Source organism: Saccopteryx leptura, chromosome 9 (genome assembly GCF_036850995.1).
Source record: "Saccopteryx leptura isolate mSacLep1 chromosome 9, mSacLep1_pri_phased_curated, whole genome shotgun sequence".
In the NCBI taxonomy this organism is placed as follows: domain Eukaryota; kingdom Metazoa; phylum Chordata; class Mammalia; order Chiroptera; family Emballonuridae; genus Saccopteryx; species Saccopteryx leptura.
In genome coordinates this window covers 24,997,926-25,013,668 of record NC_089511.1, presented here as the reverse complement: position 1 = coordinate 25,013,668, position 15,743 = coordinate 24,997,926, and the positions used below count along the sequence as shown (strand labels likewise).

Genomic DNA, 15,743 nt, shown 5'->3' with positions numbered 1-15,743 from the left:
CCCAGATACAGAAACAATCGACGTGTCCACCAATAGGTAATTGTATAATGAAGAGTGGTACATACGTGCAATGGAATATTACTTGACCATAAAGACGAATGGAATTTTATCATTTGTGACAGCGTGGATGGAACCTGTCCAGGTATTTATTATGCTAAATGAAAAAGTCATAGAAAGACAAATACCGTATGATTTCACTTAGATGTGTAATCTTTTTTTTGTTTTGTTTTGTTTTTTTACAGAGACAGAGAGTGAGTCAGAGAGAGGGATAGACAGGGGCAGACAGACAGAAACGGAGAGAGATGAGAAGCATCAATCATTAGTTTTTCATTGCGCATTGCAACACCTTAGTTGTTCATTGATTGCTTTCTCATATGTGCCTTGACCGTGGGCCTTCAGCAGACCGAGGAACCCCTTGCTCAAGCCAGCGACCTTAGGTTCAAGCTGGTGGGCTTTTGCTCAAACCAGATGAGCCCGCGCTCAAGCTGGTGACCTCGGGGTCTTGAACCTGGGTCTTCCACATCCCAGTCCGACGCTCTATCCACTGCGCCACTGCCTGGTTAGGCTAGATGTGTAATCTAAAGAATGAAATTAACAAAACAGAAACAGACTCATAGATATAGAGAGCAAACTAATGGTTGCCAGATGGGAGAGGGATTGGGAGCTGGGTGAAAAAGGTTAAAAGATTACTAAGTGCAAATTGCAGTTACAACATAATCATGGGGATATAAAGTACAGGTTAGGGAGTATAGTCAGTAATATTGTAATAATTGTGTATGGTGTCAGGTGGGTACAGGTTTATCAGGGGGATCACTTTGTAAATTAAATGTTTAACCACTATGCTGTACACTGAAATTAATATGATATTGTGTGTCAACTGTAATTGAAAAATAAGCCCTGGCTGGACAGCCTGGTTGGTTAGAGCATTGTCTCAGTGCTCAGAGGTTGCCAGTTTGATTCCTGGTCAGGGCACATACAGAAACAAATCAATATTTCTGTCTCTCTCTCTCTCTCCCTTTCTCTGTCTCTGAAAATCAGTAAGTAAATTAGGAAAACAAAAACAAAAATACCTGACCTGCGGTGGCACAGTGGATAAAGGGTCAACCTGGAATGCTAAGGTCACTAGTTCAAAATCCTGGGCTTTGCCCAGTCAAGGCACATACGAGAAGCAGCTACTACGGGTTGATGCTTCTTCCCATTCCTCCTCCCCCTCCCTTTCTCTCTCTCTCCTCTCAAATCAATAAATCTTTAAAAAGAAAAAAAAAATTGGCCCTGGCTAGTTGGCTCAGTGGTAGAGCGTCGGCCTGGCGTGCAGGAGTCCTGGGTTCAATTCCCAGCCAGGGCACACAGGAGAAGTGCCCATCTGCTTCTCCACCCCTCCCCCTCTCCTTCCTCTCTGTCTCTCTCTTCCCCTCCCACAGCCAAGGCTCCATTGGAGCAAAGTTGGCCTGGGCACTGAGGATGGCTCTGTGGCCTCTGCCACATTCAGGCGCTAGAATGGCTCTGGTTGCAGCAGAGCGACGCCCCAGATGGGCAGAGCATCGCCCTCTGGTGGACGTGCTGGGTGGATCCTGGTCAGGTGCATACAGGAGTCTGTCTGACTGCCTCCCCGTTTCCAACTTCAGAAAAATCCCAAAAAGAAAAAAAAAAAAGAAAAAAAAAATTATATTTGCACGCTTACATTTTACATTTTTGGGTTTTAGTTGACAAAATCACCTAAGCACATTGTAATGTGGTCTGGTCGTACTGCACATGACTAATAAACTAAAACCACAAATTTGATAATACCTGAATTGATCTATATTCTGTTAAATGCATAAGTCTGCTAATCATGTCTTGGATAATATGATGTTGTCAAACTGCAAACAAGTTTCTAAATACTTACTATGTATTTCTGTACCCATCTCCTCTTGGACCAATGATAGTTTTGCAGTCCACATTTTAAGTAGCTGTGTATCTGCTTTTACTCATTTCCCCCCAGTTATTTCAATAATGTTCTTATAACTCTATTTCTTGTTCAGTATAACATCCAGTTCAGAGGTGTACACTGTACATAGTCTTTTTAAATTTTTTTTTTTTTAATGATTTGAGAGAGATTAGGAACATCGATGTGCTCCTTCTGTATGTGCCTTGACCAGGAATCAAACTGGCAACCTCTATGCTTTGGGACGATGCTCTAACCAATCAAGCTATTCAGCCAAGGCTGTTTTTAGTCTTTTTTTGCCTCCTTGAAATTAGAACTGTTTATAAGCCTTTTTGTATTGCTTCTTTTTATTATTTTAAAAAAATGTTTTTTTTGAGACAGAGAGAGGGACAGCTAGGGGGACAGACAGACAGGAAGGGAGAGAGATGAGAAGCATCAGTTCTTCATTGTGGCTCTTTTGTCTCCTTAGTTGTTCATTGATTGCCTTCTCATATGTGCCTTGTCCGTGGGTCTACAGCACAGCGAGAGATCCCTTGCTCAAGCCAGTGACCCCGTGCTTAAGCTGGTGAGCCTGCACTCAAGCAGGCGATCCTCTGCGTCCCAGTCCAACGCTCTATCCACTGTGCCACCACCTGGTCAGGCGCTTTTTTTTTTAAACTTTTTTATTATTTTTTTACAGAGACAGAGAGTCAGAGAGAGGGATAGATGGGGACAGACAGACAGGAACAGAGAGAGACGAGAAGCATCAATCATGAGTTTTTCGTTGCGACACCTTAGCTGCTCATTGATTGCTTTCTCATATGTGCCTTGACCGTGGGCCCTCAGCAGACCAAGTAACCTCTTGCTGGAGCCAGCGACCTTGGACTGAGGCTGGTGAGCTTTGCTCAATCCAGATGAGCCCGCGCTCAAGCTGGTGACCTCAGGGTCTCGAACCTGGGTCCTCCGCATCCCAGTCCAACGCTCTAGCCACTGCCTGGTCAGGCTTTTTTTTTTTTTTTTTAAAGTGAGAAAAGAAAGAGAGAAGGAAGGGGGTTAAGTGGGAAGCATCAACTTATAGTAGTTGTTTCTCGAATGTACCTTGACCAGGCAAGCCCAGGGTTTCAAACATTCCAGGTCAACCCTTTATCCACTGCACCACCACAGGTCAGGCCTTTTTGTATTGCTTGACATTTTTTTAGTTCATCTGTATTGTAATATGCCCATTTTGGATTGTTTCCTCATGATTAGTATCAGATTAATCATTTCAGACAAAAATACTATATTGATGGTGTTTTGTCCTCCTCAGTACACTGCTTCAGCAGCACCTGGTGGTGGTGGTGGTCGTTAGACCACTTAAGGCAGTGTCTATCCATCTTATCCATTGTAAAAACACTCTTTTCCTTGATCATCAGTCATTTTGGGGGGTCCGGTAAATAATACTTGATGATGTGAATTAGTAATATATTTTGCTACCAGAAATCACACTAGAAACTGGAATTGTCCAATAGAGGATAGCAGAACACTGATGGTGAATTTTTAATGTGTTGGAAGTCCTACAAAAATAATACAGGAAGTGTTTAGTATACCATTAGAAATAAAGGTTTAAAAATTTTTAGAAATCTTTCTTGGCTTGTATTATTTTTCAAGTGTCATATAGGATATCTAAGGAAGATTTATTATAATTAACCATGGACCCTACATGAGAGTAAGAAAAGCTGGTGAATAACTGTTGCTATGAGAATTCATTACATTTCCTGACCAAATTAAATTTTGTGGACTTACTAATTTTTTTTTTTCTGAGTGAGGGGAAAGGAGAGAAATGAGAAGCATCAACTCATAGTTGCATTGCTTTAGTTGTTCATTGAAGGCTTCTCATATATGTCTTGACTGGCGAGTGCAGGGGTGTCTCAAGATGAGCCAGTGACTGTCCCCTGCTCAAGCCAGCGATCTTGGGATCATGTTGATCCTGTGCTCAAGTTGGCGTGTCCACACTCAAGCCAGTGACCTCGGGGTTTCGAACCTAGGACCTTGGCATCCCAAGTCAGCGCTCTAGCCACTGTGCCGCCACTGGGCAGGTGAGGACTTATTAATATTTTTAACATAATTGTCTGACATAAATTTCTTTATTTTTAAAGCAAATAAATGGTAATTTTGAATACTGGAAGGGTATACAGGGAGCCTGCTATTTCTAAATTTGTCAGAAGAGCGCAACACCATATCTTTCAAAAAAACAAATATATTTAAAAGTAATATATGCTTATTATTTTAAAACATACATTACAGAGATATATGGCAAGACAAGCAAAAGTTCTCTAACTCCCTTTTAAAGAAAAAGACCCTGTTAATGGTGGCAATTCAGCAGGACTTTTTTTTTTTTTTTTTGTATTTTTCTGAAGCTGGAAACGGGGAGAGACAGTCAGACAGACTCCCGCATGTGCCCGACCGGGATCCCCCAGCACGCCCACCAGGGGCAATGCTCTGCCCACCAGGGGGTGATGCTCTGCCCCTCCGGGGTGTCGCTCTGCTGCGACCAGAGCCACTCTAGCGCCTGGGGCAGAGGCCAAGGAGCCATCCCCAGCGCCCAGGCCATCTTTACTCCAATGGAGCCTCGGCTGCGGGAGGGGAAGAGAGAGACAGAGAGGAAGGAGGTGGGGGGGGGAGTGGAGAAGCAAATGGGCGCTTTTCCTGTGTGCCCTGGCCGGGAATCGAACCCGGGTCCCCCGCACACCAGGCCGACGCTCCACCTCTGAGCCAACTGGCCAGGGCCCAGCAGGACTTTTTTTTAACTTGTTATTTATACTTAAGTTTAGGTATCGCCTGAGGAGGCGGTGGTGTAGTCATAGAGCGTCGGACTGGGATGCGAGGACCCAGGTTCGAGACCCCGAGGTCACCAGCTTGAGCATGGGCTCATCTGGTTTGAGCAAAGCTCACCAGCTTGGACCCAAGGTCGCTGGCTCAAGCAAGGGGTTACTCAGTCTACTGAAGGCCCGCGGTCAAGGCACATATGAGAAAGCAATCAATGACTAACTAAGGTGTCGCAACGAAAAACTAATGATTGATGCTTCTGATCTCTCTTTGTTTCTGTCTGTCTGTCCCTATCTAGCCCTCTCTCTGACTTTCTCTCTGTCTCTGAAAAAAAAATTGGGGTATCATTAGGAACTCTCATGTAGGAACTTGGGAGACCTGAATTTTAATTGACAATCAGATACAAACTTGGTGAATAGATTTAAGTATATCTTTTAATATCCTTCTGTTATTCTGCTTTTTCTTTTTGTTTCTGTATCAAGTTAAGAGCATTACTGCATCTTTAAGAAATGTGAGAAAGAGCTGGTGAAGACTGGGCAGCATTTGTCAGTATAAGCATAAGTAGTGTTAGCACCGAGTTAGTCTTCTAGTTTTCTCTAATCATATTTTAATTGTTAAATTCAGACCTTTACCTTTTTGTTTTGTTTTATTCCCACTTGAAAAATATGTAGCTTTGTAGCTTATTAATCTTGAGGAATGAGGAAAAGTGGTATTTTTTATCCTTCCCTCTCACATTACCAGCTGAGCCAGTTAGCTCAAACTTTCCTAAATGATTCACCTTTTGGAAAGAGCTAGTCATGGAAAGTTTCTGCCTAAATAGAGACTTTTCAGGAAGTTGTGAGTAAGTGAAAATGAACTTAAAATGGAATTTCTGCAGATAACATTTGAATTAACTACTGCTAATAGTAGGCCTTTTCCTTTCAAGGTTCCCTCTTGTATATTAGAAGTGATTGATCTTCTACTTGAAGATATTTTAATAGCTGAATCTCTTACAGCTTGTTGTAGGTATACTATCAATGAAGAGTAATCTGCTACTACTACTTTGTGTCAATTAGCAAACCCCAGGAGAGAAATACACCAGTTTATAGAACATTTTTCCCAACTGAATATGAATAGGACTTTGACATTAAGAAATTAACAGAGATATTCACATGGTTATACTATTTGCGTGCTTCCTTTATGAACTACAGACCATGTATTGTCATGACTTGTTCTCATGGTTGCCTGACAGACTGTGAGCCCCTTATGGATAGATGCCATGTCATTTCTTTTATAGGTCTCACATCTACACAGTTCTTTATGGCATTGCTACTTCATCTTTGGCTAGTCTTGAAAAAGTAACTTAACCCCTAAGATTTTATTTTTCTCACTTATGAAATGTAAATGTGTTAGCTATTGCTACAGAACTACTGTGTAACAAACCATCCAAGGACTCTGTGATATATATTATACCAATAAGCATTTATTTGTTGCTCTTGTGTTTCTGGCTGTCTGGGGCTCAGCTGATCTAGGCTTAGCTCCAAGCTATTAGTTTAGTTCAGATCTACAGCATGTGTCTTTCACCCACCTTGGACCAGCAGCTGCTTAAGGCATATTCTTTTTATGGCTAGAGGGTGTCAGGGGGCTCATGAAACAGCAGAAACACATTTAAAGCTTCTATTGCTGTCAAATCAGTTAGCATCTCACTAACCACTGAAACAAGGCACATGTGCAAGCTTAGCATCAGTGGGGTGGAAGTGTCGTTTTAGTCAAGAGGGAAGGCGTGAATATTTGCTGAATGATGGTTTAATCTATCATTCTCATTTTTGACCCTTAACTCTTATTACTGAGAGATTCATCTCAGAGAGTTGAGTCGAGGGACACACAAATTAAGCCTAATGGAAAGTAGGCCCAGTTTTTAGAGAGCCTCAAAGGCAGGGTTCAGCAGCCTATGTTTGATTCTCTGAGTAGTACTGAGACATCACAAGAACTGGAGCAGGGGACTAATAAATTTTTTGTTTTGTTTTTTAAATCAACCCTTCAAAATTAACTTGAAAATCTTTCCCAGTGAAGAATCTCTTTTTTTTTTTTTAATTTTTGTTGTTTTGAGTTTTGTTTTGTTTTTAATTTTTTTTATTTATTTATTTTTTACAGGGTCAGAGAGTGAGTCAGAGAGAGAGATAGAGAGAGAGATAGACAGGGACAGACAGGCAGGAATGGAAAGAGATGAGAAGCATCAATTATTAGTTTTTTGTTGCATATTGTGACACCTTAGTTGTTCATTGATTGCTTTCTCATATGTGCCTTGACGCGGGCCCTCAGTAGACCGAGTAACCCTTTGCTTGAGCCAGTGACCTTGGGTTCAAGCTGGTGAGCCTTGCTCAAACCAGATGAGCCCGCGCTCAAGCTGGCGACCTCGGGGTCTCAAACCTGGGTCTTCTGCATCCCAGTCCGATGCTCTATCCACTGCGCCACTGCCTGGTCAGTCATCCCAGTGAAGAATCTTAATACAAAACTCTCGAACTTCTATTCTGTGTCACTTTTGTGGGTGACACAGTACTGAGTGCAGGAGTGAAGAATCTTAATACAAAACCCTCAGACTTCTATTCTGTGTCACTTTTGTGGGTGACACAGTACTGAGTGCAGGAGTGAGATGGCTCTGGATAAGAAAATTTGGTTCTGATCCTAAGATGCCTAGAAGGAAGGAGAGAAGAGCTAGAGACTTATATTCCTACAGAGATGACATTTATCATTTATAGGATTCACCTGTCATTATTCTTGGCCTTTCTTATTCTAGGTGACCTGGTTGAACACCCATAATACAACGACTATATCAACCCTTCTACAGAATTTAAACAGAATTCTTCTACTTTTTTTCAGTTGGCAAACCTTGGCAGGCATTTAGGCATTTCTCTTTCTTTATCTGAAATTTCAGGAACAATAAATATCTTTCTTTGCTCCTTATTTGATTGTCAGTTTTATCAAGGGCAATTTTTGAAGATTTGAAATTGGGCAGGATTCTTAATTATAGTTTCCTTTCATTCCCAAATTAGTGCTGAATTAGCCAGTTTGAAGGGATCTTGTTTCATCTTTGAGTTGTTTTAGGTGTAGCATAGGAGTCTTTTGCAGGGTATTTCCAATTGTTTGTACTGTTGCTTTTCTGTTTGGAATAATACCAGTGTTTTTCTCCCAAATATTCCCTCTCCCTATTCCAACTTTTACTGGGCCTTTAAGTGTGAGTCCTAATGTCCATGTGAGGTGAAGTGGAGAGCCTTTTTCATTCACATCAGTGACAAGGGCTGTGATTCAGTGGTGACTACTGGAGTGTTTCATGCTGACAGCAGTAATGGGGGTTTTAGAGAGATCAGATGTTTATGCATTGTTGTTTCATTAGCCAGGGAAAAGGCTCAATACTGTTGTAGTAAACTTGAATCATAAAGCTCAGCAGCCAAAGTTATGGAAGTTTCATTCCCTTTTTAAAGATTTTGTTTCTGTCCTTTTATTTCTCTTGTAAACTTAATGTCTCCTTCCTTGGCACAGGGTGACTAAGGAAGTGGATGCTACATCTAAAGAGGCCAAATCCTTCTTCAAGCAAAATGAGAAAGAAAAACCACAGGCTAATGTTCCTTCAACTCTGCCGTCCCTCCCTGCTGGGTCAGGGTGAGTATTCTAGTCCCAGGCCGAGGCATACCTGGCCTGTTGGAGAAGCGGTTTTCGGTTTCAGGGTCCACTTTAACTCTAGCTGTCATGACTCTTTTGCTGAGAGAAGGAATTAGGCTGCAGCTTTGCCTTTGCTGAAACCTTTGCAGATGGAAGATGCAAAGGAAAATGAGCCACAGGTCTCTCGTTTGATACCAGCCTGAAAAATGTCCTGATTTACAGTGTTGGTCACAGGGCTGAATACGTAGTAAACGTTTCATTTAAAAAATAATTTTAAATAAAAGTATCAGCAATTCTTCAGAACATCTAATGAGATTTGGGTTGAGCTCTCTCATCCTACAAGGACTTCAAAGGAACATAAAAAGGTCAAAGCTGATTGACAATTCTATTAATACATATTCAGGGTGTGTTAACTTAGTTTTTCTTCCTTCATATTTTCCATATTACTTGAGTTATTTTTAGCTGAAGGCTAGAATAGAATTTCTCTTTGGAGAAAATAAAAATCTCTTTCTTCTTAACCTGTGTGAAAGAAGTAAAGCCTCACAGCAAGTATGAGAAGCCAGGGCGCGAGCCCGCAGAGGCATGAACAGGACCCGCGCCGGGCAGCACTGCCCACCTGCTGAGTGGGTGTTTGGGGTAGAAGAGACACCTACAGGGCCTGCTCTGACCCTCCTGGCAGAGGTTGCTGCTTCTTCCTTCCCATGCCAAGCATACTATGGACAGGAAAGGTGTTTTTTTTTCTTTTGTTTGTATTTTATTAACATTGAAAAAAATAAGCCTATTTGTTTTCCTGTCAGATGATGAGCTTTTCTAGGGTGGGCCGCTCTCACCTCTGCAGCCCTGGCTCAGACAGTGCTGTTTTACACTGGCATGCTCACCGGATTAGGCCTACCCTGAAGCAGACCCTGACATGGAGGGTTGAGTGCAGGTCGTTAATGTGGGAGGTAGTTCCAGGGAAGCCCAGTAGGGAGGTGAAAAGGGGTGTGTTACCCAGCAGGCTGCTGCTGCTGCTGCTGGTGGTCCTCAGTTCTGCTGTGGAGCTCAGGGAGATGGTGAGGAACACGGCCAGGGCGAGGAGGAGGGGGCTGGGAGGTTTGTCCCCAGCTCCCGCTCGTCACTGGCTCAGCTGCTCCCTCCTGTCCTCAGTCCTCTGGCCATGTGAGGTGCTGCTCTCGGGGCACGGGGCGGAGGGTGCAAGGACATGTGGTGGGGCCTGTGCCCACATCTGCTCCATGCTGGAGCAGTGGAAATGACACAGACACCTGCAGAGGCAGTTTGTGGAAGGACCAGAGTAATGTGCACAGCGTTCTCCAGGCCTGGCTCTGAACTCTGTAAGCTGTGGTTTGCAATCATCATTTAAAAGAAATGAAATAGGGTAAAAAATATTATAGTACATCACATAGAAAGAGTAAATATTTCAAAACATTTTTATTTCTGTTATTGATGTGCTTGTCACAAAATAAACTGTATTTTTAGTGAGATTTTTAAAAAGTGAGGCTGTAGGCTGAAGCAACATATTTTCAGCCTTATAATCATGACTGGGATTCTCTTCAGACCAGTAGCTTTCAAACTCTACTGACTGCCACTCATAGTGAGGAATACATTTTACAGTATGTCCTAGTATACCTATAAATATAAGTATGTAAAAAAGTGAAATAAAGAGTTAATGAAATATTTTCTGTCATTATATATGATGAACTGGTGTTCTATCTTATATTATGCTGTTGATTATGTGTTGTTTTTTGAAATGTTATGACTCAGTGAATTGATTTCACAGTCTACTACAACCTGAATTTGAAAAAATATTGCTTTAGACCACATGTAGAATTAGCCTCTGCAGGCTTTTCCTTGGGTTAGCAGGCTTGTATCTGGTATTGTTAAATGACGTCTCTTGCGTTTTTTAAAAGTGTTACTGTGAAAGTTACCTCAGGATTAAGTACCCAATAGAAAGGCCAACATTCTTTTACCTTAGGTTTCTAGCATGGTTTCAAGTAGCACAATTTTCACTTCTGGCCTCCTTGGCTATTTCTTAAAATAATCCCTATTGATACTTAGAGATTCTACATGGAAACTCTGTGTTTCAGAAAATACTCTATTACTGTGATTATGAAGACAACTAAAGGAGGGAGAAGTGGCAGCTTAACAAGATCAGCTTGTTTAAGTCACTGAGTCCTGCACATGAAGAGATAGATCCCTGCTTTCAGTAACTGTGCCTGTCTTTCTTAGAAAGATTGAATAGCCTTTCTAGGATAAGAACTCTCTGGAGATGATGTCTGTATTAGGGAGACCTAGCAGGAAACAGATGGCATTCTCAAATTAGGATACTGTGAGAGAGTTTAATAACTCACAAAGTGATGAGAAAAACCACAGGGATAGGAATAGTGGTTCCATTACCACCCCTAGACTTGAAGGGGCAAGAGCAGGGGCAGTTTATAGCAGACAGAGGGGCCTCCTGACAGGAGCTAAGACCTTCACTTGAGTGATGGACTCTCCTGGGGGGTGCTGGGGGAATAAATACCCAGATCTCCCATTCCTCCCCCTCCCATCTCTTGCCAGGATTCTCCATTGACCACTCAATCTGTTGAAAGAAAAAATTATTCTGACACTTGTTAAAATGGTAAGGAAGACTCACTCAGGATTATTATAATAGATATTAGATTCACAGTATGGGAGAGAGATCAGGTTCAATTCTGAATATCTGAATACAGCAGAGATAGCTGAGTGTTCATAGCCAAGGTGCCCTGAGACAGAGGGTGGGGTCAGTAGATGGAATATGACTAAGGAGCCAGCAGGCATGGGGGGATTCCTGCTGAAGGTAGGCTAGGAATTATACATCAAAAGTAGGAAGTGAGGAACTTGATCAGATAATGGGAGTGATCAGGGTTTTTTGTTTGTTTGTTTTTGTTTTTTTACAGAGACAGAGTCAGAGAAAGGGATAGATAGGGACAGACAGACAGGAACGGAGAGAGATGAGAAGCATCAATCATCAGTTTTTCGTTGCGACACCTTAGTTGGTCATTGATTGCTTTCTCATATGTGCCTTGACCGCGGGCCTTCAGCAGATCGAGTAACCCCTTGCTGGAGCCAGCGACCTTGGGTCCAAGCTGGTGAGCTTTGTTCAAACCAGATGAGCTCGCGCTCAAGCTGGCGACCTCGGGGTCTCGAACCTGGTTCCTCTGCATCCCAGTCCGACGCTCTATCCACTGCGCCACCACCTGGTCAGGCGAGAGTGATCAGATATTGAGAATGAGGGATTCTTTTTTTTTTCAAGTTGAAAAACAAATTTTTATTGTCTAGCAATATATAGATTAAAAAAAAAAAAGCAAAAGATGCTATTCTCTCATTTCTTCATATTCTTCTTCAACATCCCTGATATAAAGGACATTATTACACCTTATTAAAACTTCGCCCAGGTGTCCAGACAAGGCTCCATCTATGTATTCTTCTGTATTTGCAAGCCACATGTTCATATAGCCATGTACAGATACCAGGTAGCCTTTGTACTCCATTCCCCACTTCAGTTTCACCATTACTGGCTTTCCTGTTAATCCATTGAGGGAAGGTTTGGGGTTGAGGGGCAAACTCATCCCGACAACCAGCAAATGCTGCAGGCTACTCGCCACGGTCCCAGCTGCTGTGACTGGAGCACCAACAGCAGAGCACTCTCGCGGTGCTTCAAGAGAAATAGGGTGTGGGAGGATTTCTTTTTATACTAACTTTGCAAGATTCTGTGCAAGCCGAGAAAGACAGGGGCCACGCCTGAGGCCTAGTCGAGGACTCAAAGGAGCCTGGCTGAGGTCTGATCCAAAAGAGAGTCTTCTGTCTACACAGGTCAGCATCTGGGGCAGAGCTGGAGGAGGAGGTAGAGGGAATCTGGAGGCAAAAACTGATGAAATAATCTTTTAGTAGATTATTGAACTGCTGACTCCCTTATAAAGGATAAAGTGAAATTTGATCAAAATGAGTGTTTTTGAAAGTTATAAATCTCCCATGGAACATAGCAGATCACAAGGATATGTTTACCTGAGTAAAAAAGCTCTTCGAGTTGTACATGAAAATGGGGAATCACTGAATTATGATGCGGTGTACTACTGAATAAACCCAGAAGATGACCCTTAAGGTTGGCATGATTTTCTTGCATCTCAGAAAACTTCCATAGTTGTAACTGTGCTTGGGAAAAGACAGGCTCAGGAGGAATCCACCTGATCTTGGGTGTCGGAGTGGGCACATTTTATCCTTGCCACTAGTATCTTCTGCGAGCTGCATGTGAATAGTATGGGAAGTCTTTTCAGGGGAAACATCTCTAGGAATAATCCAAATTATTAAAAGACAATTATTCTGATATTTTTTCCACAAACATCATTTTCATTTTTGGAGTTGCTTCAGTTTATAGAAATTGGCCAGCAGAAACAGTTTATTTATTTCTTTTTCTTTTCTCTAAATAGATTTAAGCAATACAGGAAAACCAGAGCAGCAGAGTAAAACATCCTGTCCCACATCCTTTGCTAGCACATAGGAACAGAGTCACAGGAGCAAATGTTTGTAACTGAAAGTGCATTTCCTCCACATGTTTAAAATAGTATTCTGTGTAGGCTATAAAAAGCCAAGGTTTATGCTTTGGGAATTGAGCAAACCAAGCACCCTATTTTAATTAGAGACAGGAATTAGACACGACAAGAATCAGTCTCTTTTTGGTAGTAGAAAACACAATGCTCAGTGTGCCTAAATTCCCGTAGTTTTGTTACTTTAAGCTCTTGATCCACTTCTCTCCCCTCTACCCCTTCCTCATTACCAATACTGTTGGCCAATTTGTGGGTAGCTGGCTGCTCAGCCTTCAACCCCACTCTTACCACTTGCTTTTAACCCCACATTTATTACTTAACTTTATTCCAGCAGTGGGTTACTAGTAGGTGATCAGTTTTATTAAATTTTATAATCCTGCCCTGGCCAGATAGCTTGGTTGGTACATCATCCCATAGTGCAGAGGTTGCCAGTTCAGTCCTTGGTTGAGGCATATACAGGAACATATCAGTGTTCCTGTTTCTCTCTCTCCTTTCCTCTCTCTCTCAAATCAGTTTTTTTAAAAGAAGTTTATAATCCTAACTGGAGGGCATTAACTTTTTTAATTAAAGGCTTATTATTTAGTTGCCTCCCTATATAGGGTGGTCAAAAATAAGTTGAATTACTAGCCAACATTACCTAAAAGTTAAATCATAAGTAAGGATATGAAATAATAACAATAGTAAGATGGTAAATAATACAAATATATAATATAATAAATAATAAGAGTAAACTCTGTTTTCTGTACTCACAACTGTAAAACCTACTTTTGCCCACCCCTAGATTGGTAATGACCTAAAAAAGGCTCTTAACCAACCGAGCTATCCAGCCAGGGTGAGGCTCTTTTATTTTTTTAATTTTTATTTATTTATTTATTGTATTTTTCTGAAGTGATAATCAAGGAGGCAGAGAGACAGACTCCTGCATGCGCCCAACCAGGATCCACCCAACATGCCCACTAGGAGGCGATGCTCTGCCCATCTGGGGCGTTGCTCTGTTGCAACCAGAGCCATTTAGCATCTGAGGCAGATACCATGGAGCCATCTCAGCACTGGGGCCAACTTTGCTCCAGTGGAGCATTGGCTGCAGGAGGGGAAGAGAGAGACAGAGTGAAAGGAGAGGGGGAAGGGTGGGGAAGCAGATGAGTGCTTCTCCTGTGTGCCCTGGCTGGGAATCGATCCTGGGACTTCCACACACTGGGCCGATGCCCTTTTATTTTTAAAGGAGTTACTTTCATGTTGAGAGGAACATTTTCAAGCTCAAATATTTCACGTGTTTTTACAAACAGGGAAGAAAAGGACCCCCAAATTATTCACAGCGAATGTGTTTACATCAACAATGACAAAAAGGACAAGCTACAATCTGACTTTATCTTCTGGTTTGATGCTCTCATGAAATGCCTGATCAGTTGGCATGTGTCAGAGCCTGCCGAATAGTTATAGTGGACCCTTGAACAACGCAAGGTTAGAGGTGTTGATTGCCCAGGAAGAAAACCCAAGTATATCTTAAATTGGTCCTCTGCATATGCAGGTTCCCAACTTCAGGTAACCCTTGAACAATATAGTTTTGAATTGTTGGCTCAAATCCATGTATAAGTGGACCCATGCAGTTCAGACCCACACTGTTCAGGGGTCAACTGAACATATAAGTTTCAGTGGCCTTAGAGAATGGCCATTCAAGGAAGAGGAAAATCAGTTTGTTTCAAAAGAGTGAACATCTCCTGACCAGGCGATGGGGCAGTGGATAGAGCGTCAACCTGGGACGCTGAGGACCCAGGTTTGAAACCCCACGGTTACCACTTGAACATGGGCTCATCAGGCTTGAGTGCAGGCTTACCAGCTTGAGCCCGGGGTTGCAGACTTGAGTCACCTGCTTGAGCATGGGATCATAGACATGACTCAGTGGTTGTTGTCTTGAACCCAAAAGTTTGCTGGCTTGAGCCCAAGGTCACTGGTTTGAGCAAGGGGTCAGTGGTTTGGCTGGGGCCCCCTGATCAAGGCATGTATGAGAAAGCAATCAGTGAATGGCTAAGGTGCCAGAACTATGAGTTGATGCTTCTCATCTCTCTTTCTTCTTGTCGGTCCTTATCTGTCTTTCTGTCTCTCAAAAAAACCAAAAAAACTAAAAAAACCAGGATAATTGTTCATTGTAATAATTAAGATAATTAGAAAAAAGTGGGTATTCTAGCAGATGTGACATGTAGTTTTTGGACTCTAGTCTTTATGAGAACAAATGGTATTTACAAATATAATGATTTAAAATTTGCTTTTCTTTCTAAAAATGGCTTTATTGAGTTTTTTTTTTATTCAACAATTTAAACTACACCGTTCATTGGTTTTTAGCATATATTTGTGTCTAGATTTGCCTTTTTTAACATTTCATATAAAAAGAATTGTACAATATTTGTCACTTTGTGTCTGGCTGCTTTGACTTAGCATAATGGCTTCTAGGTTTACCCATGTGTCTACTTCATTCATTATGGCCCAATAATATGTCATTGTATGAATGTACTACATTTTGTAGTATACAGTGTGTCCATAAAGTCATGGTGCACTTTTGACCAGTCACAGGAAAGCAACAAAAGACGATAGGAATGTGAAATCTGCACCAAATAAAAGGAAAACTCTCCCAGTTTCATACCTATTCAGTGCAGTTCGATGTGGGCTCACGCACAGATTTTTTAGGGCTCCTTAGGTAGCTATCCCGTATAGCCTCTACAGACTCGTCACTGACTGATGGCCTACCAGAACGGGGTTTCTCCACCAAACTGCCCATTTCCTTCAACTGCGTATCCCAGTTATTCCTATTATCCGAGTAATGTTATTCCTATGTGGTG

The 15,743-nt window shown here is 42.0% G+C and overlaps 1 protein-coding gene, 1 long non-coding RNA gene and 1 pseudogene across 2 annotated transcripts in view; 1 reads left to right on the top strand and 2 right to left on the bottom strand.

Moving 5' to 3' along the window:
* Positions 1–15,743, top strand: part of CFDP1 (craniofacial development protein 1) — a 132,992-nt gene that overhangs the window by 22,660 nt on the left and 94,589 nt on the right. The window contains exon 5 of the mRNA XM_066349444.1: positions 8,228–8,347. Within this exon, the coding sequence (XP_066205541.1) occupies positions 8,228–8,347 (120 nt within the window). The remainder of the gene's footprint in view (positions 1–8,227; positions 8,348–15,743) is intronic.
* Positions 1–15,743, bottom strand: part of LOC136381101 (uncharacterized) — a 52,863-nt gene that overhangs the window by 28,811 nt on the left and 8,309 nt on the right. The window lies entirely within an intron of this gene.
* On the bottom strand, positions 11,680–11,976 carry LOC136380999 (small nuclear ribonucleoprotein F pseudogene; annotated as a pseudogene).